The sequence below is a fragment of the Amphiura filiformis genome, unplaced genomic scaffold, assembly GCF_039555335.1.
Source record: "Amphiura filiformis unplaced genomic scaffold, Afil_fr2py scaffold_51, whole genome shotgun sequence".
Lineage (NCBI taxonomy): Eukaryota > Metazoa > Echinodermata > Ophiuroidea > Amphilepidida > Amphiuridae > Amphiura > Amphiura filiformis.
In genome coordinates this window covers 176,599-201,307 of record NW_027305515.1, presented here as the reverse complement: position 1 = coordinate 201,307, position 24,709 = coordinate 176,599, and the positions used below count along the sequence as shown (strand labels likewise).

The 24,709-nt window shown below is 36.1% G+C and overlaps 2 protein-coding genes across 2 annotated transcripts in view; one reads left to right on the top strand and one right to left on the bottom strand.

Moving 5' to 3' along the window:
- The window catches only part of LOC140144385 (E3 ubiquitin-protein ligase listerin-like), a 48,498-nt gene extending 29,131 nt beyond the window's left edge, over nt 1–19,367 (top strand). The window contains exons 21-30 of the mRNA XM_072166203.1: nt 1,083–1,227; nt 1,993–2,206; nt 4,047–4,278; nt 4,942–5,016; nt 6,145–6,331; nt 7,428–7,614; nt 10,426–10,558; nt 12,884–13,166; nt 13,827–13,994; nt 17,540–19,367. Coding sequence (XP_072022304.1) covers nt 1,083–1,227; nt 1,993–2,206; nt 4,047–4,278; nt 4,942–5,016; nt 6,145–6,331; nt 7,428–7,614; nt 10,426–10,558; nt 12,884–13,166; nt 13,827–13,994; nt 17,540–17,599 — 1,684 coding nt within the window. The 3' untranslated portion in view covers nt 17,600–19,367. The remainder of the gene's footprint in view (nt 1–1,082; nt 1,228–1,992; nt 2,207–4,046; nt 4,279–4,941; nt 5,017–6,144; nt 6,332–7,427; nt 7,615–10,425; nt 10,559–12,883; nt 13,167–13,826; nt 13,995–17,539) is intronic.
- A 2,447-nt stretch (nt 19,368–21,814) lies between these two features.
- LOC140144382 (uncharacterized) lies at nt 21,815–23,451 on the bottom strand. Its single transcript, XM_072166200.1, has one exon. The coding sequence runs from the start codon at nt 23,334–23,336 to the stop codon at nt 22,035–22,037; it is 1,302 nt and encodes a 433-aa protein (XP_072022301.1). The 5' UTR covers nt 23,337–23,451; the 3' UTR covers nt 21,815–22,034.
- Nucleotides 23,452–24,709: the final 1,258 nt, after the last annotated feature.

Sequence of the window (24,709 nt, the reverse complement as noted above, 5' to 3'; positions counted from 1 at the left end):
GTGGAAGATTTTGGAAATATCTTCCACATGGGGAGTATGAATTTCAAATTGAATTAGTGCATTAACCAACTATTATTGAAACTCACCCCCCTCTATAGATAGTTAAGGTTGAATCTTTCTCAGAGGGTGTATGAAATTCAAATGGAGTTGCCTAATGTATTCTTTCCATTTGAAATTCATATTCCCCATATGGAAGATATTTCCAAAATCTTCCACAGGGGTAGTGTGTACAGGCCGCGACAAATTTTATTTTTTAGCTTGCCCGATCGGGCAGGCAATATCCAAAATTGGTTGTCGAAATTGCCCGAAATTAACCAATATTCCGGCAACAATTGTCGACAAAGTCACATACCGCATACACATCATGCAGTGCAGTGCATAGTACCGTAAGTGTGCCGAATTTGGCAGTTTCATTCTTACGGAAATCCAATACTTTTCTCAGTTAAGTTGATAAATAAATGAGTATTCATGAAATGCATAAAAATGAACATTTCATTCAATTATTTCACTGTTTGTTTCTTACATGTGGAAAATAATGTGTATTTTATCAGTAAAGTCACGGCAATTTACGTATTTCGCCAACCACTAATACATCTCAATTTCAATCATATGCAAATACATGGCCAGCTAATGTCATTGACGTCATGATATTTGCACGAAACAGGTTCTATAATTGGCCAAACTTCCAATACGTCACGTAACGGCGTGATGTTCATTAGCATATATACATGTATATGTCTGCAAGTCTGGTGTGGGATACGAAAGTGCCTAGCTTAAATTTGAGTTCCATTTCAAGAAGATTTCTACTTTGTTTTGACGTTTTTTTACTTCTGTGAACATGCCAAGTTGGACAGAAATACTCCATTTTAAATCATCAAGCTTTAATTGGTTTAAATTTAGACTTGCCCGATCGGGCACAGCTCTTCAGAGTTTTAATTGCCCGACAAAAAATGTGATTGCCCCGGGCTATCGGACAGGCGATTTGTCGCAGCCTGAGTGTGTATTTTAAACAGAATAGCATGTGGATTTTAAAATGGAAAAGCCCAATAACAAATTTGGTATGTCATTTTTATTTTTTACAGTGATCTCTTTGAAGCTAATGTTGAGCTGATCCCTGTCAATACTGCAATTATTAGATTCCTACAACAAGCGATTAAGAAGATCCCTTCATCTCTGGCTAGTCATCATTGGGATTTTGTGTTGTGTTCACTTGTCTCCTGGATTCAGGTGAGTTTGTTTGTTTGTTTGTTTGTCTATCTGTCTGTCTGTCTGTCTGTCTGTCTGTCTGTGACCATATTATCTGAAGCAAGGAAACATTGTGTTGTTGTGCTGTCTCTTGCTTTTGTTCAATAGCAATTAAGGAATTTCTAAATCTTAGTCTAAAAACTGTTGCTTCATGAAAATTGCACTACAGGGGTCTTGAATTGTGTGTAATAAATCAAGGAGAAAGAGTAGAGGAAAAGATAGGTATAAAGATGGAAAAAGATGTGTACTATAAGGTGTGGGAGCACAAAATAGGCTGCACTCTGGCAGGGCGTCTCTGAATTGGCCCTGCTACCCTTAAATCTGGCTGTGTTGTCTGGCTCTGACAGTTCCCAGGTTGCCTGGGTGGTCAATGAATTTTGAAGGCTGCAGCCAGAGGTGGCCATCTGTTTGCTGTACTTCAAAGCTAGTAATAGTGAAGCAACATTTTATTGACATTATGTGACCATCCTCCACAACTGAGCCTGTATGTTGCCAGTGCCACTATTGAGATATGCTCCTTTGAACTTAACAATAAACAATAGGAAACAAAGGATATATTGACTGTTTTATTGATTTTTCACTACTTAAATGTCAAGTACTATAGACATGATATACATCATTTTAAAGCTAATTTCAAGCAGAATATTTTGGTTGAATATCTCAAAAATGATGATTGACGACTTCAGGGCTCAGTTGTGCTGAGGGGTCACATATTTCTTATACAGTTGACATACTATTTCTCCACAGAGTTGCACAGAAAACATCAAAGATCTCACCTCAAGCATCCCTGTAGCTGCCTTATGCTGTGCTGTATGTGACCTTTTGACCTTGGCTTCCAATCTCCTTGGCAACCCTAGTGTAAATATTAGCAACGTACCAAGTAACCTAGCAACCGAGTGGAATGAGTTTTTTAGTGAAGCAGCATTCACGGTTCTATTGCCTGTTCTTGTTGAGCTTTTAGGTGAGTGTGTAGTCTGGAAATAGAGTTACTTAAAAGTAATTCAGCTAAGATGACGAAAAAAAACCCTGTTTTTTTTGTGTCTGCTTGACCCAGATTTTGCATTTGGGGATATTATTGTCTTTGCTTATGTTTGTATCATGTAAAATCCACTATTTTTTGGCTGAAATTTATTAATTTTGACTGGAAAGTTTTTGAAAAAAATTCAAAACATTTTCAAAATATGTTTGCAAAACCTCAATAAATTGACTGGAAACGTCTTCTTTCCTTTTTGCCCCTGGAAGGCTATGCACCAATTCTGACAAGTTCTGCGATAAAAATCGTGCCCCATGCATATGCCCTTAGCAGGAACTCTGGGCCCGGTTTGTGAAACTTGGTCATTAACTTGCGACTGTCGTACATGTCCTACGCAATAGACATATCACGCGATGGACGTGTTAAAATAAGATTAATAGTTTATTCATGATTGAAATATAACTGTATGACTGTCTTAAGTTTATGACCAAGTTCGGGAACTGGGCTCTGCTCACTACCCAAAATTAATTTTGTGCCGCTAGAAATCTTCAAAAATTCAGAATATGAATATGTTTAGAATACATGGTCTTGTTTTTTATACTGGGACCCTAAAAAAGGTGGTGCTGTCACATTTTGCTCAATCATTTTGTCTACTTATTCCTATATTTTTGCCAAAATTCATCATGAACAAATGGTTTTGGTCTTATTTTGAAGATAAATTATTAATCTAATGAATTAATAACAAATACAATTAAACAAATGTATTAATTAATTACAACAGCTTAATTAAGTTAATTAATCAGGGGTGGTGCCGGAAGTGGAGGAGCCGGAAGCGGAGGAGCTCTGTGTAATTCCAATGGGAAGTTGATGTTCATTAATAAAATTTATGTACTTTGTTGCCTAGTAGAAGTAAAAATGCATTTGCATAAATGTTAATCTTATTTTTTAACTTTCTTTAACTATAATTGCCGAGTTAATCTTAATAAACTTAGTAATTAAGGATTTAACAAGCTTTAATTAATGCAGTGGAATGTGGGTCATACAATACAATGGGCTTTAATTTTGCATGCATGCATGCATACATTTCAATATTGTTTTATCTTTGAAATATAAAATAAATCTTCTCACAGGAGATTATTACAGTCAAAGGATTTAATCTGATGATATATTGATCTCTGGTTTATTAAATAGTTTATTGATAGGCTAATTGTGCATGTATATGCCTACATGTACATGTACCTTTGTTACTAATTATTCACTGTATATTGATTTTTGGAACACCCTATAGGAATTGGATATTTAAATTTGATATTATAGCAATTCTGTAAACTATTTTGAATATATTTTCCAAATTAAATGGTATAAACGGAAATTTTACATAAATTAAAAATTTAATTTACAACTTTTTTCACACCCTGTATAACACAATGGGCTTAACAAATATAGTGCAAACTATATATTTAAAGAAAGGAATAACTGTGTACATTCCAAATATCAAGTGCATTTTCCAATTTAATATACTATGTAGAAATATTGGAGTGGTAAAGAAATTAAATTTGTTCTGTATTTTTCAATGGAATCACCCTGTATATTTTTTGGTACACCCTGTATATCCACTCAAACTTTACAGATTTGCAATCATGACAATATAATGCTTTCTAAAAATGTATACTTTTACTACCGAGATCTACACACATCCCCTTCAAATATAATCAGAAATACAAAAAAGGAGTTGATTTTTTACAAATTGCAAGATGTGACACAATTGGGTCCCACCTCAAAAAACATGACCACATGTAAGCTTCTATTTACCATTGTTATTTTGTAGACACTATTGATTTGAGCAATCTCACCATCACCCAGTACCATCTACTACAATCTCTATGCGAGGCTGTATCCCATACACCCGAGGAACATCTCCTAGACAACAAGCTACCTGCCAACCTGCATGCTGGGAGTTGGTTGCCTGACAATCTTCAGACATTGACCAATACTTTGTGTCCGATGCTGGCAAAGCCACTGAGATGTGTGCAGTTGGCTGCGTATCAAATGTTGACTAAGTAAGTGTTGAAGACAAGGTTTTCAATGGGTTATTCCAGTTGCCAGTGAAATCTAACACCCCCCTATGGAAGTATTGACCTTAATCTTCCACACAGGGAGTGTGAATTTCAAATGGAATCACCCATTCAGGTAACCCCATTTGAAATTCACACTCTCTGTACAAGATTAAGACCATATAGGTGGTGTTTGGATTTCAACTGAAATAGCTCAATGCATACCTAATATCTGTACAAGAAATGTGAACAGCGCTTAAAAAGAAAACATTTTTCGGGGAAAAACAAATATTCAAAAAAATCCTCTAAAAGTCCATTTTGAATGATGAAAAAAACAAGCTGACACCCCTTTTGCATTGTGAATGCTACACTCTCTGCCCTCCTACCCAAATCAAAAAGGAATCCTGGCTACAATTGTCAGAAATACTACAACAGTCAGTATACTCTGAAGTACCAAGTACGGACGCGGACGCACACATTGTGCCGACTTTGAAGGCATGCATACCTGCAGCGGAGACGCAGCACTACGCGCTGTAAATGTGTGCGTTGTCACTTTGTACTTCGGAGTGGACAAACTGTAATAATACAAAACTTCAATAATTACATTTTGTAAATAGATTGTGTTATGTTTTGTGTTAATTTTTTGTTCATTTTCTTTGTTCATTTCAGAGTAATGTCATCAATCACAAAACATGATGAAGAGCACCTGCAGGACAGCAGTAAAGATGAGGAAGAAGTTATATTGTAAGTTTCTTAGTTTTTCATATCAAGGGTATACGATGTATTGTTGGTCGAAGCACCAAAAAAATGTAGTTCACAGCATCTTGCGAATGGTAGTGAGCTTTAGCAAAAATTACATTGCTCAATTTATAGCGAGCGTGTAGAAGAATTCAAATATCACAGATATACTTTTGTAGGTCCTGTGGTTCTTGAGTTATGTTGTAAAGAGGGCTGAAACAACAACACTTATAAAACGTACATAACTCATTAACAACAATAAATTAAGCAAGTTTTCAAAGTATAGATTTGTAGAATGAACTTTTGCAAAACACCAAAGTGTTATTTTGCAATAATATATTGATTCGGATAATGAAAATCAATTTTTATTTTGCTGCTTCGACCAACAAACCTCGTATAACCTTAAGGGATCGGATAACAACATTTGCAGTTTTGCACAGTATTTTTTGTGGGACATGAGAGAACATCAGACATATCAAATTGCATTCTGCATATGAGGAATGTCCTTCTGATATCAAATAATTTTGACTTATTGAAATTGGCGATATAATACACATTTTATGGCAAAGTATTATAAATTGATATTTTTTTTAATTTTTAATATTTAACAGTCCTCCAAGTAAAATTTATGATATGTACTTCAAGTGTATGTAGCTGGGAGGAAAGCTGACAATCATTTGAAATTTTTTACCTTTTCGAATCGAAGATAAACATTTTTTTCTTTTTGGAAAAAAAAAATGTATATCTTTAATATAAAAGGTCAATTTTTTCAAATGATCGCCGGCTTTTCCTCAATGCCAATGTTGCATTCTGCCCTCAAAGCTCTGCAGGTGGAATGTATACTTTATATAGGAGGTGAACAGGAATTTTAATTTCAATTTCAAATCAGTAATGATTCTTGATAGATTTTGGCAAATAAGGTTGACCAAGTTGTTGATTTTCTCATCTGATACCCCAAACTGGATAGAATATGATGTTCAAAGCCCAAAATTCTCCCAGTTACATGTAGGTGCAAAGCCCTGGTAGGTGGGCAAAAGTAGGGAGAGGGGTCCTGGACTGTCTCCACCCCCATGCATATGCCGGTTCTTCAGTTGCGATATAGATGTGATATGGTAAATATATTTCTTAATGCAGAACACCACCACCAGGACTCAAAGACATCCTAGACTCCAGCGAAGTCTTGATGGCATCCTTGTTAGGGGATGTACCTGTAGGTGAATGTGTGGTGATGGAGCCTGGTAGTGAAGCCTATCATGATACACTGATGTATATGCTGGGATGGAGACTATACTTGGCTATCTTCAAAGCTGCTTCTGCAGAGGTAAGGCATGAATATAATAATGGGCTATTCCTGTTGAAATCCATATACCCCCTATAGAAGACATTACCTTAATCTCCCACACAGGGAGTGGGAATTTCAAATGGAGTTACCTGAATAGGTAAGATAGGGGATGTATAGATTTCAACTGGAATAGCCCAATAGTTGTTTCAAATTTGCATTAGACTATAAACATGCAATTATTATTTTCCTAACCGCATCATGAATTTATCAATTTGAATTGATTAAATTGATAAATTTTCAGAAAAATGGTTGTTTAGTAATTCCTTCTGAAAATGTCACTGGCCTGTCACACAGTGCTGTCTGCTTGGTGTGAAATGTAAACAGCATTATTGCTATCCATGATGGAGGGGTTTTCGTTAATTGAAATGAGGGCATGATTGTTTATGCCCAAAGGCGGAGCCGAGGGCATAAACGATTATCACGCCCTGAATTCTAAAGAGGAGAAAGGCAGATACCCTCCACAAAAACATTTGGAGTTTGAACAACTATATTACAGACCTGCCAATTGTCCCTCGTTTTGAGGGACTGTCCCTCGTTTGGGGTATACCAAAGTGAAAATGAGGGACAGTCCTGTTTTCTGAAATTTTAGTGATGGCAAATTTAAATGAAATAAAAGAACAGCAGAAAATGATGAAAATGTCACTGTAAAATTTGCTGTAGCGTTCTCTTTAGTCTATTGTGATAAATTCAGACCTGCAAAACCTTCTCAGAATTCTGAAAGTATTGCACACCTCAAGTCTTTGAATTTGTTGGTACCTGGTTTGAGTACAGTTTGAGTACATGTACAAGGTTTTGGTCTCAATGTCCCTCATTCTGACTTCGGTAGGTTGGCAGGTCTGATTATTATTACTGATACAGGCAGCTGAATATAGATATATTATTATACAGATAAGACCAATTGTGGAGGCTATGTCTGCCTTTTGTCTCTTTTGTAAAAAAAAAGGAAACAGAAAACCCTTATTTAGCGGCATATATGCTTATAGATTGGTATGTGTAAGTAATAATTGACGCCCCTTTAGCAAAAACCATTCATTCTCAAGCATAAAATAACTGAAGTATTTGTTTGATGTTTCAGATTCGTGCCAGTTATGCAGTCCACATGCGCAATACCAAATGTGTGGAACACCTGCTAGAAAACCTATTCTGCCTTATGCCTCAAGTGCCTATATCAAGCAGAGAATCAAGCAACAAATCAACCACTAAATCAACCAAGTCAAACCAAGTTACTATGTTTACAGAGGAACCACAGCTGAACATAAAAGGTAAATATATTTCAATTGTTTTTTAATGCAAGAAAGATATTCTGTCTCATGCCTCAAGTTAAGTGAATCAAGCAACAAATCAATTACTAAATCAACCAAGTCACTATGTTTACAGAAGAACCACAACCGAAAATAAGGTAAAGTATATATTCATTTTGATAATTTCAAAAAATATTATTGTTTACTATAAGCATTTAAAAGCTGCATCTTCACTGATCCCCTCGACTGTCGCTTCCTGGATGTATTATATGTAATTTGGGTGTGACCCGCGGCCACACGACAGCATGGTTTCATGGCTCTGACCAGCTCCCGAGCAAAGATATTGTTAAAGGTGAACCTCATTGAAAATAAGTTATATATCAATGGAAAGCTTATGATGTCAGGATATTAAAAATTATTTTTTCCGATTTTTTTGATTGCTAATAAAGCTGAAAAATTAAAAAAAATGATTGAATTTTTGGTCTTTTTTAAGGCGCCCAAAAAGCACCCAAATCAATCGTCTATGACCTTGGGAATGCTCGTGACGTAAGCTCAGGGTTCGCAGTCACGTGATCCTACTCGGAAACATGTAAACAAGACTTGCTTCCTGTACTTTGCAAGCTGCCCGGCAAGTCTGATTTTCACAATAAAGCTTGAAATTAGAGGAATCTTCAAATTGCTGGTTCCTTCTATATATATTAGAAATAATAGAATTATTGTCAACACATAAATTTTTCGTAAATTTTTGACAAAATCAGTCATAACTGGCTGGGTATAACTGGGTAATTGAGTTTGAATTGGCGCTGGGATCAATCCCATGCGCAAATGCAGCTACCGTTCATGTCATGGACTGAATAAACATGATCGAATAACAAATTAAATAGTTGTTTGTGACATTCCCTATATATTCTTGATTCATTTTAAAAATGTCTGATTTAAAAAAAAATATCGTCTTGCAGTAATCAAAATTAATAAAAACCGCCGATTTCATCAAATCCAGCCCATAAAAGGTTTTCATATTTAGCGTATTGCGGTAATACATTCTTTCCACACAATCGCGATTGAAAGAAACAGATACTCGGGCAGATACTTTATTATAAAATAAATACAATTTAGGCTTAGTATGCCGTTATTTGATGGAATTCTGAAATCTGAATAAAATTAAAATATTGTCACTTGTGTCATGATTCTTTAATGATAGTACAATCAGTGTACGGTACTGTAAAAGTGAAACATTCATGTTTTATGGATTACCGAACACGATGCGTAAATTGCTGCTGAATTGCAGGGACGGATATGCACAAACACAGTGACTCGCTTCGGGGCTTCGTCCTCCGTGTTTCAGCAGATTTGATCAATCGTTCCCTTATATTTGGAACATTTACAGGAATACATTTTGCTGATGAAGTAGCAATAAGTTGGAAATATCAGACTATCAAATCGGTCATTTTGTCTGCAAGTTCAGTACAGTCGCGGATACTGAACACTCGGCGTAGTGAGACTCAGTCAGTCACTGAGCTAATCCCGTATGTATCTATACGAGTTCGCCTATCATACATGACCGGCCATGACTGGTTGTAAAGCTAAGAAATAATTAAAAAATCCTGTACATGTACCTTATTCTGTTCCTTCATTTTCTCATTGTGATAAGTTCATCTCAACTTGGTGTGACGATCTGTACTGGTAGCACTAGCAGTTATTTTTTTATGATCTGTTTTCATTCCGGTTCTTCGGCGAATCTTCGCTCTTCGTGCTTTACTGTAATATTCCCTATGCATATCGTGGATGGCTTGGCCTATCCCAAATCACCCGCCAGCACTTTCCCATTTTTAAATCACACACTTTATTCAGGAACTTCATTCTTAATTTGATCATGATATTTCCTTCATGTTATTCTTATTTCATTGAAGATATTTTTCATGTAAAGTAAGTTGACAATGACTGAATTGCGTGCATTGGCCCGATGCATGCCACAGTAATACACGGACATTGTGTTTACAATCAAACCCGGAAGTAACTGTGTGTCCCTGGGCTGACGTCATCATCGAAAAGCGCCCAATTTGAACGATTTCGTTTTGTAATTTAGGGGGGGTGCCAATATCCAATCTTTGCATGGAGATTATGTCTAGCCTGGTACGCTATGCAAATAAAAATATTCTTTTCTGATTCCTGACATCATAAGCTTTCCATTGATATATAACTTTATTTTCAATGAGGTTCACCTTTAAATGGGATTGCAGTCCATTATAGGGCTAGATAGCTCAGATGGTAGAGCTCTGGTCTCACAAACCAGAGGTTGCCGGTTTGAATCCCGATTCTGCCAAATTTCCTTTGCTCCTCTTCTTCATTTCAAAAAATAGTTAGAAAAGGACATTAAACAAATCTAGCAATCAGTCATCTTTTTTATATATATAAAATGCTACAGTGAACAATAGCCCATGAGGAGTGACACAGGTCAAGAACTTATATAGGCACTTAGGCACTATAAAAGACAACCACATGGGTCAATTAGTGGTTCACAGCATCTTAGAGTGGGGGTTTGCTGGCCCCCTCACCCCAGATACACACCTAAGCAGTGTGGTGGGTGTGTGCACTATACATGACCTAAACTGAAAGCATCCTGAGATTCAGAAGAGTTCGGACATCCAGACGGCAGACGATACCTCTCGGTCAAGGATAGGGTGGTCAGTGCTTTAGGTCACTACCCTCACATCTGCCCCTCCTATCAAAAACCTGAATTGCTACATGACCCTCGTAACTCCAACATAGAATCATCAGAACAAAATCCTTGTGAAAGTTTATTTTTATCTTTGTATGTTTCTATGACGACAGATTGTTTCCCTAGTTCAGTGGAGATTCAACACCAAGCATGTGCAGTATATTTGAGTAGCTTAGAGGAGCTTCCTGCTATGGTGAGACAGTGGTGGAATAGCCAGGATAAAAGAATTGCACCGCTGGTGGAGAAGTAAGTCTTATTATTGATAAATCATCAGGATCTTCATAATAGTGACAGTTATTGTGTATGTACAGACAGCTAAAGAATTAAGGTGCCGGTTACGTTAGGTCAAAAAAAAAAAAAAAAGAATGTATGTCTCAGACACCCGCACGCATTGCTTGGCGCTACATGTTGGCCGTATTTTTAAAATTTGTTTTGCCCATATGTTTTTGATATTATTCAGTATTGTATAGTGATCCAATTTGTGTTTTTTTTTGCAGTTTGGTTGTTGTTTTTTGTACCCATTTTGCCATGATTGTAAAAGAGACAAACAAAACTATTCATTGTGTATGTATACTGCTCCAAGAAAGTATTCTTACACTTGGAAAAATAATCACAATTTCAAAATTGAACCATATTGGGGTAACTTTGTTTTTTCAATAGATGCACTATCTAATCCGGCACATTTTGACACCCCATTGAATTTAATGTAACTTCAAGAAGTAAAGTTACAAGCATTTGATTAGATGAAGGTCCAGTTTCAAAAGTGACACACTGGCCTATTCAAAACTCCACAGACTAGACATCTGGTTTTAGAGTGGTAAATGGCTATTTATGTGTGCCTTTAATTTAAAACAAAAGGAACAAAAGAAAACTGAAACAAAACAGCTGACAAATAAAATGCAAGTTATGAAAAGTACAGAGAAGCAAAAAACTGAAATAAATACTGCTTTAAATAAGGCTTCATTGAAGAAACTGTGTAGTCTCTTTTTAATTTGTTGCGCTTGTTAGAATTTTTTTTGTGTCTTGTATAGGCCAATTTGTCACTTTTAAAACTGGACCTTCGTCTATTCAATTGCTTGTATGAGGTCACATTGGATTCAATGTGGTGTCATAATGTGCAGGATTAAAGAGTGCATCTATTACAAAAACAAATTTACCCCAATATGGTTCAGTTTTGAAATTGTGATTATTTTTCCAAGTGTAAGGATACTTTCTTGGCGCAGTATATCATAATACTAATCATGGCGTGTCTGTCCGTCTGTCCCTCTGTCCGGCGCTATCGCGTGGGTTTCGCTATCGCGTGCTTTCAAGAGTGCGTATCGCGCTGCGCTATCGCAGTAGTGCGCGGAGTATACCGACGGGCGAAAAGTGCGAGCATCGGAAAGCATTACAGTGTGATTAATCGTGCAGGTCAGATTCCAAAACGGCACACGTGCAGCTCGGAGGCCGATTAGTAGTTTAAAAGGTCAGGGCAAGTAGGCCTATATGGGTAACGGGTGTTGGGTAATAGAGATAGTCACAAGAACCACCCAACCTGAGAACCGCGAAATCTAGTATTACTATATTTCTGTATTTGAATATCAAAAAGTACATAAATATTGTGCATTGACTGTAAAAAAAAATATATTTTGCATATTGCATAGCTCATTTTCTCAAAAAAAATTTTTTTTTAAAGCATAGCACTTAGCTTTTTTACCAAATGTGTCTGAGACATACTTTCTTTTTTTTATGGCCTTAACACCTGTATATCCTAAAGAAAGACAGATATATGTCAACATTAAAACAAACATCCAGTACCTGTACCCTTTAGCCCTGTTAGGTTCTCATTTGTTGAAATTGGTTAGAATCAAAGAAACAGTGATCTAAAACCTAATGAAGAAGCAAAATCAAAAGTTGCACTTTTATTTTCTAATCAATGGAAAGCATAACACTTGTTTTAATGAGCTAATTAATGGAAGCACAGTGTTAGTTTTCTTGTTCTAGAGCATTTTGTATAGGGCATGCAATGGAGCAAACTGCAACTTATGAATTTGCAACTTCCTTGGGTTTTTGGATCATTGTGACTTTACTTCTTGACTGATTTTAACGAATGAGGTCTTAAATCCGAGCTAAAAGTTGCCGCTATTGGCTTGTTAGTTCTAATTATGACATCTCTCTTTGTTTAGGATATACAAGGGGTAAAAAATAACTGGTACCTATTTTTGCGATCTGTATGTGGGTGGGAGCAGCTGTGGCGTACAAACCAACGAGGGGGGCAGCAGGAGGAAGTTTCTCCACAAATCAAATACCATGACAAAAGTGACAAAAATTTACAACAATCATCTTCCTTTAAGCCATATTTAGACAAAAAACTAACTGCATTTGAAGCTATTTTCGATTTAATTTCCAAAGTTATGCGGTGCTGCACATGCATTTGTCTCAGTGATTAGTGAAGTCATTCCTTTGCAATTTTGTCACCCCAATTACTGTGTCATTATAATTATATTTTAAGAAGATTTGCACTTGAAAAAACTAACATAAACAAAATTGTGTAAAAGATCAACTGACATCATAACTGCTTCATCACCACAGGTTCACCGGCAAGTATGTCAGCCCCGTACTCTGCACTCGTGAACTACAAGGTGTGCAATGTCAGCCCACTGCATTTGATAACATGACAGTAAAAGCTCGACCTATGACCTGGGAGGTTATTGCTACCTATGCTGTGGAGGAACTGTCCATGGATCTGGTCATCCAACTGGCTACCAATCATCCTCTTGGGGTCATCACAGTGGACAGCGGTCAGAAGGTCGGGGTCAGCCAATCACAGTGGAGAAACTGGATGCTGCAGCTGACCACTTTCTTAACACATCAGGTAGGGCGTGAACTCTGTTTATATTTAAACTGCTGTAGTCTGTTCAGTATAAGATGGAACATGACCTACACCAAAATACATGATGGATCTTACACAAATTCATAAAACAAATAGTTAGTTAGCCCCAAATTTGTGAACATTGCATAGTATTGTCATTTTTCTGAAATATTGAAATTTTTGCATATCAGGCAACATTTTACACATTTTAGAGTGTACAATTTAAATACGTATTACATTTAATTCATAAAACAAATAATTTTTTAGCATTGAACTTGTGAAAATATTGCCATTTTTCTGACAAATTTACAATTTATGCACATTTGGCAATATTTTACACATTTTGGAGTGTAACAAAAAATTGTACCACTTTGGAATTATACATCCACACAGGCATTGATCCCCATGGGTGTACCTATCACCTGTTTGTAGTGGCTTTTAGCTACCATGATGTGTATACCTTCATCTTATCTAGAGCCCTTAGAAAATCTGGCTGCTATACTAGTAGATTCATTTTAGATGGTCTGAAGTTATGGAAGCTTAACTTTGACAACAATTTAGAGGCATTGATGATTGTATGATCATCAGTTTCTCTGTGAATCATGAATCCATTTATTTCATACCAAGAATTTAGAATTTCATCACATATTTCTTTGTTTACAGAATGGATCCATTTTAGACGGCCTCAAGCTATGGAAGCGTAATGTAGACAAGCGATTTGAAGGTGTTGATGATTGTATGATCTGTTTCTCTGTCATACATGGATCCAATTATTCTCTACCAAAGCTGACTTGTAAGACATGCAAGAAGAAGTTTCACTCTGCTTGTTTAGTAAGTACATTGTCTGCTTATAAACACCTCACAAAAAGTAACATTACAAATACGCATAAAGCTCACTCTATGTCAGGTGGCGCTCTGTAGCACTGCTGTGGTTGTTTCTATTGATTTCTCTATATAGTTATACAGTAAGAACTAGAGTCAACAGACGCTGAATACAAGCCGCAATTTGACCCCTATAACTTGACCCCTGGGTTACGGATGGGGTCAACTGCTCTTGCACTGTGCTTAGGATGTCATAAGAAATATTCCTGGTGAATTTCAGCTTAATCTGAACTTATACATGGATTTTGATTTTTTGAAAATTTTTGATTGACCTTTTGACCCCTTTCATGACCTTTGACCTCAATGTAAAAAAAATCCTTATGTACACCGACAAAATGCATTGTTCCAATTTTAATTAAAAAATTCTAACATGTTCAGTTCTTGAGATAAAATTCTTGAAGTTATTCAGCTAAAAACAGGAAGTGACCCTTAATGACCTTTGACCCCCAAAATAAAAATACCATGCATACATCAGGGAACACTAATTCATGTATGTTGGTTATATTATTCTGGTCTGTTTACATTTTGAGATAAAAATTTTTGAACATTTTTGGTTTTTGACCGAAGTAACCCTTAATGACCTTTGACCCCAAACCTGTAGGCATCCTAAAGACCCTGGCTAGTAGCAATGCATGTGTGCTAATGGCGACTCTCTGCTATATATTTTGTAAAGACAGTGTTTTTTTGAATATTTTTAGCTTTCAGTCCGGAAATGACCCCCTTAATGACCTTTGACCTCAATTCTTTTTAGGAAGTTTTAAGCACTGCCACATGTTGATTCATATGCATGAGTCACATGATCATTGCATGAAATTTGTGGAAGGAGTAGCATTTTTTGTGAAATCACATTTTGACCATTATAGCTAGGTCAAAGGTCACAGCGAGGTCAAAGTCAAATGGAAGGTTTGGCCTAGCCCAATGGTCATTTGGGTCAACTTTGGTTGAAATCTGTCAATCCCTTGCGGAGCTACATGCAGTTGATTGCGGTTGCCAGAAGAAAGAAGAAAGAAGAAAGAAAGAAAGAAGAATTGAGAAGAGACAGAACAAGCCGACATCCGTCGTCGGCTTGTAATCATCGGCTTGTAAGAAAGAATTGAGAAGAGACAGAACAAGCCGACATCCGTCGTCGGCTTGTAAGAAAGAACTAGAGTCAACAGACGCTGAATACAAGCCGCAATTTGACCCCTATAACTTGACCCCTGGGTTACGGATGGGGTCAACTGCTCTTGCATTGTGCTTAGGATGTCATAAGAAATATTCCTGGTGAATTTCAGCTTAATCGAACTTATACATGGATTTTGATTTTTGAAAATTTTGATTGACCTTTTGACCCCCTTAATGACCTTTGACCTCAATGAAAAAAACACCTTATGTACACCGACAAAATGCATTGTTTTAATTTTAAATAAAAAATTCTAACATGTTCAGTTCTTGAGATTAAAATTCTTGAAGTTATTCAGCTAAAAACAGGAAGTGACCCCTTAATGACCTTTGACCCCCAAAATAAAAATACCATGCATACATCAGGGAACACTAATTTATGTATGTTGGTTATATTATTCTGGTCTGTTTACATTTTGAGATAAAATTTTTTTGAACATTTTTGATAATTTTGGTTTTTGACCGGAAGTAACCCCTTAATGACCTTTGACCCCAGAACTGTAGGCATCCTAAAGACCCTGGCTAGTAGCAATGCATGTGTGCTAATGGCGACTCTCTGCTATGTAATTTGTAAAGACAGTGATTTTTTTAATATTTTTTACAAATTTTTCAGATTTTGACCGGAAATGACCCCTTAATGACCTTTGACCTCAATTCTTTTTAGGAAGTTTTAAGCACTGCCACATGTTGATTCATATGCATGAGTCAGATGATCATTGCATGTAATTTGTGGAAGGAGTAGCATTTTTTGTGAAATCACATTTTTGACCATTATAGCTAGGTCAAAGGTCACAGCGAGATCAAAGTCAAATGGAAGGTTTGGCCTAGCCCAATGGTCATTTGGGTCAACTTTGGTTGAAATCTGTCAATCCTCTTCATGGAGCTACATGCAGTTGATTGCGGTTGCCAGAAGAAAAAGAAGAAGAAGAAAGAAAGAATTGAGAAGAGACAGAACAAGCCGACATTCGTCGTCGGCTTGTAAGAATTGAGAAGAGACAGAACAAGCCGACATTCGTCGTCGGCTTGTAAATAGCAAATAAGTAGGGATTTTGTGAAAATCTATTGCCTGGGCGAAATATGCTCCGATCTTACTGATATTTTTAGCACAATAGTAGTATGTACCCTGGTAAAATTCAAGTCGATCCGAGAAAAAAAGTGTTTTTCGCCCCACCATACTGTATGTGTGATGAACTCCCGCATGTGTGTAACACAGAAGTGAATCCAACCATGCCAACTCACTTGTGATTGGTTAGTATTTTCATTAAGTATCCAAGGTTGTGCATTTGTGTTGTATTTGAAATATGATTGCAGTCGGATCAAATTTCATTCAAATTCAATGTTTAACTATAGCAGCCGACACTGTAATTTACAGTTGTAGAAAGAATGATTTGCAGTGTTAAAAAATGTGCATGAGATTTTTGAGTTGGCATATAACTTGTTGATCATAAACGTCGCTTTTCAACTCTAGCTTTACAAAAAAAGTATGGTGTTATTCTCTATAATATGTATTAGCCAAAAAGAGACCTATAATTTTTCACAAGGTCATATCTTAAAATCCTGTCCATCAATATTAACCAAAATTACACACAGGATTTCTTCAATACTCTACTCTAAACACCTGTCAGTAACCAAGCAGTTGTCCAACTGACACAATAGCAAAATGCACTGACATGGAACAGCTTCCTGGACCACATTCACAACCCATAATTGGCACCCAGCAAAAGAAATATGTGAGAATTGTTAAACAGATGATAATTTACAAAACGGTGCTGCTTTCTTCTTTTCACACAGTTTATTTAAGAAACAGGTCTTGTTCCACACTATTCCATTTACTCTCTAGGAATTAAGGATCTTCCTATGCTGGGGGCCAGTTATTGGACTGTGAATGGGGTCCAGGAAGCTGTTCCACATCAGTGCATTTTGCTGTTGTGTCAGTTAGAGAACTGCTTGGTTATTGATATTTATTTAGAGTAGAGTATTAAAGTAATCATGTGTGTAATTTTGGTTCATTTTGATAGGCAGGATTTTAAGATATGACCTTGTGAAAAATTAAAAGTTTCTTTTTTGGCTTAGTGTATTAGAATTTTTGATCACAACTTGCACAAACACTGAAGTCATTGTACCACGTAATCCATTGATGGATATATCTATAACCTCCATGTATCATCTAACAACTAATTTGATGGGATGCACATATGGTGTGTTATGCAAAGGTTATGAATGTGCATTGTCTATATGGTTTAAGAAAGGTTATACTAAATGATGCAAAATATCACCAACTTATTTTTCATATTTAAAAATTAGCATATATTTATATTGTTGTTTCCTTACAGTACAAGTGGTTTAGTACCAGTAACCAATCCAGCTGTCCACTGTGTAGGAGTCCATTTTAAACATGGCTGACATGCCATCGCCAAGCAACTAGCAACCATTCTACAGATATCCATTTTAAACATGGCTGACATGCCATCGCCAAGCAACTAGCAACCATTCTACAGATGTCCATTTTAAACATGGCTGCTGTGTTATCACCAAGCAACCAGGGATAGACATGCCAACTACTATGGTTTCACTGTATTTCATACGGTGAAACATGATAACTATGGTAGTACACGTAAAGTCCCCCCCACCCCAAACATTCAATTATGTCTCAAAAAGTTAAACACCTGCAGTAATAGACTACCGACCGAACTGACATCGTTTGATCCTGTTTATTTGCATGGCAACATAGCTGTCATTTGATTGGTTGCTTTTTGTAAACAATTCATAAAGTTGGCCTTAATTGTCAACCAATCAGCATGCTTGTTTTAAAAGCACTTAGCAGCCTCTTTTTAGCGCTGTGCTGGTTTGATGTAGGTTTCACTGCTATGGATATATACTGAACAATTGAGCTTAGCCCAGTGGGTAAGTATTCAAGCTTGCAACAAAACACAAGTTTAATCTCACGGTGTGCTTGATTTTCTGTTTATGTGTGACACCTTTAAAAAAAGTGTCCTAAGGATAAATACACTGCAAAATAGAGTTTTATTGTATTGTAAACAGAAACAAAGCCATTCAATCACATTCACAGTGCAAGATGCATGTTTGGTTTGGATTTCACCGTTGCCAAACAAATTGTATGTGATCCATTCCCTCAAAACAGGTGAAATTTATTTTGTTGCCATTTTTATAGTTTGACATTGCTGTAAAGATTAATTAATAAGCTTTCAAATTATATTTATTAATTTAAGTTGGTACTATATGTGTACTTTTGAAAGTATGAATTTGTTTCTCCCAAGAATTCATTGGATATTTGCCATTGTCAATAGTAATTGGCCAATCAAATGGCAAGGATCGTTGTATCAATTATATAAAAGGAGACAATAAAGTAGCTGATAACTGACAGTAATGTATGCTTTAAAGATTATCCTTTATTCATATTCTTAAACATCAAAATCACAAGAGAATGTAAGATGTGCCCAAAAGGCCCAGCAACCTAATGAGAAGGACATCACCTTAAATAGTACACCAAACAATCAAAGCTATAATATGTGACCTGATCCCACGAAATTAGCGTAGATTCGCAAGTTGGGAGTTTCGAGACGTTCCAACTGTTGTTCTTTGAAGACACCTGTAGTCATACATGTAGTCAGTGGTATGTCCTATGTGAATGAGAATATATGTACTCTGTATTCAATTCTGTCCCCATTCACAACTTCAGGACATACCACTGCCAATACAGGTGTCTTCAAGCAAAGAACATCAATTCAATTGTCGGAACGTATCAAAATCAATGTATGCCCAAATCGGTCTGAAGTCGGGAGTATTCAATTTTCAGTTTTCCACATGATTGTACAAGGCATTTGCAAAGCTACATATTGCAGACAACCCCACTGAAATTGAACATTTAGTTCCAAAGATATGAACAGTTGAAATGTTTGCAAAACAAAAGACTGCAAAAGAAATTATTTCCTTTGTTTGGCTGTATCTGAAAATCAATATTAACTTCCGACTGATTTTTCTTGATCACATCACATTTAATAGTACATGGTACAGTTGTATACCCGCAAGTTGATGTGATAGCGTGATTTTAGAAATGTTTGCTTCTGTGAAGCATTGCTGTATACTTAACAGGCCAACCTCACTTATTTGCAACTCTTTTATAACAGACTTACTTACCCAGATATTCTATAAGGCAAACATATTTTTTCAATGCAGAATAACATTATTATGCTTGGATCCCATTGGGCTGTTCCATTTAAAATCCACACTACCCCTAAATGGAATAAACAACTTAGCAGCTCCATTTGAAACTCACCCTCCATCTGGAAGATTTGGGTTGAATCTATCGCAGAGGATGTATGAAATTCAAATAGAGCTGCCTTATGTGCTCATTCCATTTGAAATTCATACTCCGCTTGTGCAGGATTTTTCCAAAATCTTCCACACAGGGGTAGTATGGATTTTAAATGGAACAGCCCATTGTGGCTGGTTAAAAGTGAGGTTGTACTGTACTTATTTGAAATACTGTGAAAGGGCATTTCCATGGTAACGGAAGGACATTTTGACTCATTAAACAACATTTCAAACTTGTGTTGAGAACCACAAATACCTTTATTAGTTACAAATGTACATCAAACATGAAGGTAGCTACCTCCATGATCAAACAAATGTTACTGTTACTAATGCTATAAAATACTACTTTCAAATTCCACATCTTTTTTGGCAGAACTACCTTTTGTGCGCCCTCCTGAGTTTACCAAGGTGCTCAACAAAGAGCTCAATCTTTTAATATCTGTATTAAAACATAGGGATTCAAGTAGTGAGGAGCTCAGTAAATCATACTCCTGGAATGTTGTAAAGGAGAGCTGTTGGAGCTCTGGTGCAATCAAGCTTCTCAAAAATGAAGGTCTGCCTTTGTGTAAAATGCAAATGTACATCAAACAAATGTTACTGTTACTATAAAATATTACTTTCAAATTCCACATCTTTTTTGGCAGAACTACCTTTCGTGTAAAATACAAATGTACATTGGCAGAGCTACCTTTCATGAAGATACAAATGTACATCAAACAAAAGTTACTGTTACTATAAAATACTACTTTCAAATTCCACATCTTTTTGGCGGAATTACCTTTCGTGTAAGATACAAATGTACATCAAACAAAATGTTACTGTTACTATAAAATACTACTTTCAAATTCCACATCTTTTTTGGCGGAATTACCTTTCGTGTAAAATACAAATGTACATCAAACAAAAGTTACTGTTACTATAAAATACTACTTTCAAATTCCACATCTTTTTTTGGTGGAAACCTTTCGTGAAAGATATATGAATATTGATAAGATTGGTAACAGAAGGAAAATGGACAAGAATGTTCTGCCTAAAATGCACTTGGTGTAAATTGTGGTAATTTTGCAAAACTTCAAAAAAAGGTGCCTAATGAGTACAGGCACATAGTACTACATATCTGTCATTTCTAAATATTGAATTATGAATATTAATGATGTTGGTAATGGTAAGGGAATGATAGGAAAATAGACAATTTTTCCACCCAAATGTGATTTGCCTAAATTCTGTACATTTTGTTTGGCAATACTGTATTCAAGGTGGGAAATACAATCCGTGGTACACCACTTAAATCATGTGTTTCCGTAATATAAATACATTGTACAAAGCCTTAAGGTGACTGTGCACTCTTATAATTAATGCAGTTAATTAAAGTGATGTAACTTCTTTAATTATTCATACAAGATTTAGTTATTATCTCACTTTTATAAAAGTATACAATTTAGGAAAGGAAATTAGCCAAGGAATCTAAATATAAACATAGATGAGAAGGTAAAAGAAGAATTTTTCAGAAAATCATGAAAAAAAAAATTGCCTCCATTTTTGGAATACTATAAAAAAGGAACAATCCAAAATTTGGCTCTTGTGCATTTTTTCTAATCTAGATATTCCATTCTAGGAAAAAAATGTCATTGGTTGGATATAATATTTTTTGAATTATTGATCAATGAAGGCCAAAAATATGACATACTTTTTTGGCTAAATTTGGCTATAATTTTTTCACAAATTTGATAAATAAAAACATAAAAACAGGTTTTTGAGGAACATTTATCAGAAACATATTTCAACTGTAGGATGGCTCAAATTAAAGAGCATACATGCATACAGGTATCTTCTGATACCAAACTTGCCATCATAGCATTAAAGTTCTAAGCATTGTTAATTTTGTTATCATATCCTGTACATTTGTAAATCATGGATACTTTTAGAGGAACGCATATTTTGCGCTTGATGAAGCATGTCTGTGTAAGAAAACTGAAAAATTATAAATAAAATAGTTTAAAGGCATGCAACGTGTGAAGATATTCACATGCATATATATTACCACTTGAACAGTAAAATTACATTAATTTTTATGGTGTGGAACATAAGAACAACAGATTTATGTAATTATCTAAATCCTTTGTGATGGCTTTAATACCATGTTAATGAAATCAAATGATTTATGAATTAAAAGCCTATATAAAAACAAAGGTAGTGTCTGCATCAGTTTGTTTTATCAGTAGACTAGGTTGTTGACACACCCCCCACATACACACCCCACAAGTAATACACATGTCATCATGGTTGTGTTCATGTATCCCCAGTAAAAATGTATAAGTGCAACATGAATGCACAACCTTGGATACAATAATAAAGACATTGGCAGTAGTATATGGTCGGATTTGTGTTACACAAACATGGGTGTTCAATGTTCATCACAAAGTGTACATGGATGATCATCACGCTGTTGGCAGCTGTGTTCATCAAATGATCATTGCAGTAGCTACATGTATATTAATGAAGTTTGTCACCTGTGTGAACCTTTTCATGCTGTTTCTTACTTGCCAATGAGGTGAATGATTTGTCACAATCATAATAGCTGCATTTATGAGGTTTCTCTCTCAGATGAATTGGTTCATGTTGTTTCTTGTTTCTCAATGTTGTGAATGATTTGTTACAATAGCTACATGTACATTGATGAGGTTTCTCTCCTGTATGAATCTTTTCATGTCGTTTCTTGCTTCCCAAGTCACTGAATGATTTGCTGCAATAGCTACATTGATGAGGTTTCTCTCCTGTGTGTATCTTTTCATGTCGTTTCTTGTTTCTTAAATCACTGAATGATTTATTACAATAGCTACATTGATGAGGTTTCTCTCCTGTATGAATCTTTTCATGCGTATTCTTGTTTCCCAAGGCACTGAATGATTTGTTACAATAGCTACATTGATGAGGTTTCTCCCCTGTATGGATCTTTTCATGCCGTTTCTTGTTTCCCAAATCACTGAATGATTTGTCACAATAGCTACATTGATGAGGTTTCTCTCCTTTATGAATCTTTTCATGTTGTTTCTTGTCTCCCAATCGGCTAAATGATTTGTCACAATAGCTACATCGATGAGGTTTCTCTCCTTTATGAATCTTTTCATGCCGTTTCTTGTTTCCCAAATCACTGAATGATTTGTTACAATAGCTACATTGATGAGGTTTCTCTCCTGTGTGAATCAGTTCATGTCGATTCCTGTGTCCCAATCGGCTGAATGATTTATTACAATAGCTACATTTATGTGGTTTCTCTCCTGTGTGTATCATTTCGTGTTCTTTCTTCTGTCCCAAACTCCCGAATAATTTGTTACAATAGCTGCATTTATGAAGTTTCTCCCCTGTGTGAATCATTTCATGTCGTTTCTTGTTTCCCAATGTCGTGAATGATTTGTTACAGTATCTACATTGATGAGGTTTCTCTCCTGTATGAATCATTTCATGGTCTTTCTTGTTTCCCAGTTGGCGGAATGATTTGTTACAATAGCTACATCGATGAGGTTTCTCTCCTGTGTGGATCTTTTCATGTGTATTCTTGTGTTGCAACTGGCTGAATGATTTGTCACAAAAGATACATTGATGAGGTTTCTCACCTGCGTGAATCAGTTCATGTTGTTTCTTGTTTCCCAAGTCCCTGAATGATTTGTTACAATATCTACATTGATGAGGTTTCTCTCCTGTATGAATCAGTTCATGCCGTTTTTTGCCTCCCAATGTCGTGAATAATTTTTCACAATAGCTACATTGATGAGGTTTCTCTCCTGTGTGAGTCATTTCATGTTGTTTCTTGTTTCCCAAATAGCTGAATGATTTGTTACAATAGTAACATTTATGACGTTTCTTTCCTTGCTGGCCCTTTTTAGTGTTCAAATGACCTAGAACCGAACTTAGAACCAGTTTTGATACATGACGATCTTCACATTTCCTTTTTCTACGCGTTTTGACGTATATCCCCACACAGCCAGCATTTGGTTTCAAGTTTGGATTGCTGTACCAATAAGGCTTAATACTCAGCTCATGGTTGCGAAGATGTGATTTATAACGAGGAATGTTTTCAATAAATCTTCTTTTACAATACTTGCATACAGGATCTTGCAGCAAATCCCATTGTCGCTTAGGTCTTATCATGTTATCTGAAAAATAAATAAATAAATATATAAATAAACATCTTGATTTCTATAGTCGAGTATGTTAATCATTGTTTGGGTCATAAGCATAGGCGTAGATCCCGTGGGATGGGGGGGGGGTGGATAAATCCCCCAATATTTTACCAGGGGGATGGTCCATACATCCATCCGCCAATTGACGCCTGTATATGTGGGTTTCTGACCAAATTAATCTCATATTTGGCCAACTTATTCCACTTTTGCACCATATTTCATCAGCTTAGTTTCAATTCATTTAATATGGCAACATTTTTTGTGCGCTTCTTGCGCATTTGGTATACCATAAACTTATTCTGTTGCCAAAAGGTGCTGGATTCACTTTACTTCGATAAATTTTTTTCTAACCCCTCCCCGCTCCCCGTCGGTCAAAAAGAAATCTACCCTACTGGTCATAACGGTTGGGCTTTGTCCGGGAACCTGCATGTTATTGCAGACTGTACAAAAAAATGTATATTGCAATTTTTTGATTTGATTTTTCTCTGACATTGTCCTGGAATGGAATTCAACTGATGATACTTTCTCATTATTGGGCAATTAAAAAATATCCAACATGGCTTAAATTGACCCAAATTGAGAAAATGGTAATTGGTTTGCAGTGTTGGAGGACTCGGGACTCGGACTTGGACTCGAGTCCGGACTCGAGTCCTTTTTTCAAGGACTCGGACTTGGACTCGGGAGCTAAGGACTTGGACTCGGACTCTGACCCCAAGGACTCGGGACTCGGCCCGAGTCCTCCTCGAGTCCGCAAAATAGGGTCTTTTTAGGTCTTTTATTTTTGTTCATTGTAAACTTCCACTTGATCAATGATCACATCACATGATTAATCTAAGTAATTTTGCATGCAAATAAATTCAGTTTGTAAATAAATGTACAACCAAAAAGCAAGATTGTTTTCAGTTATAGGCCTATCTTTAATTGGTTAAATGGATTTTAATCATGATCGTTTGTTTTGATATGACTGCTTTGTTAGATGCAAATCTA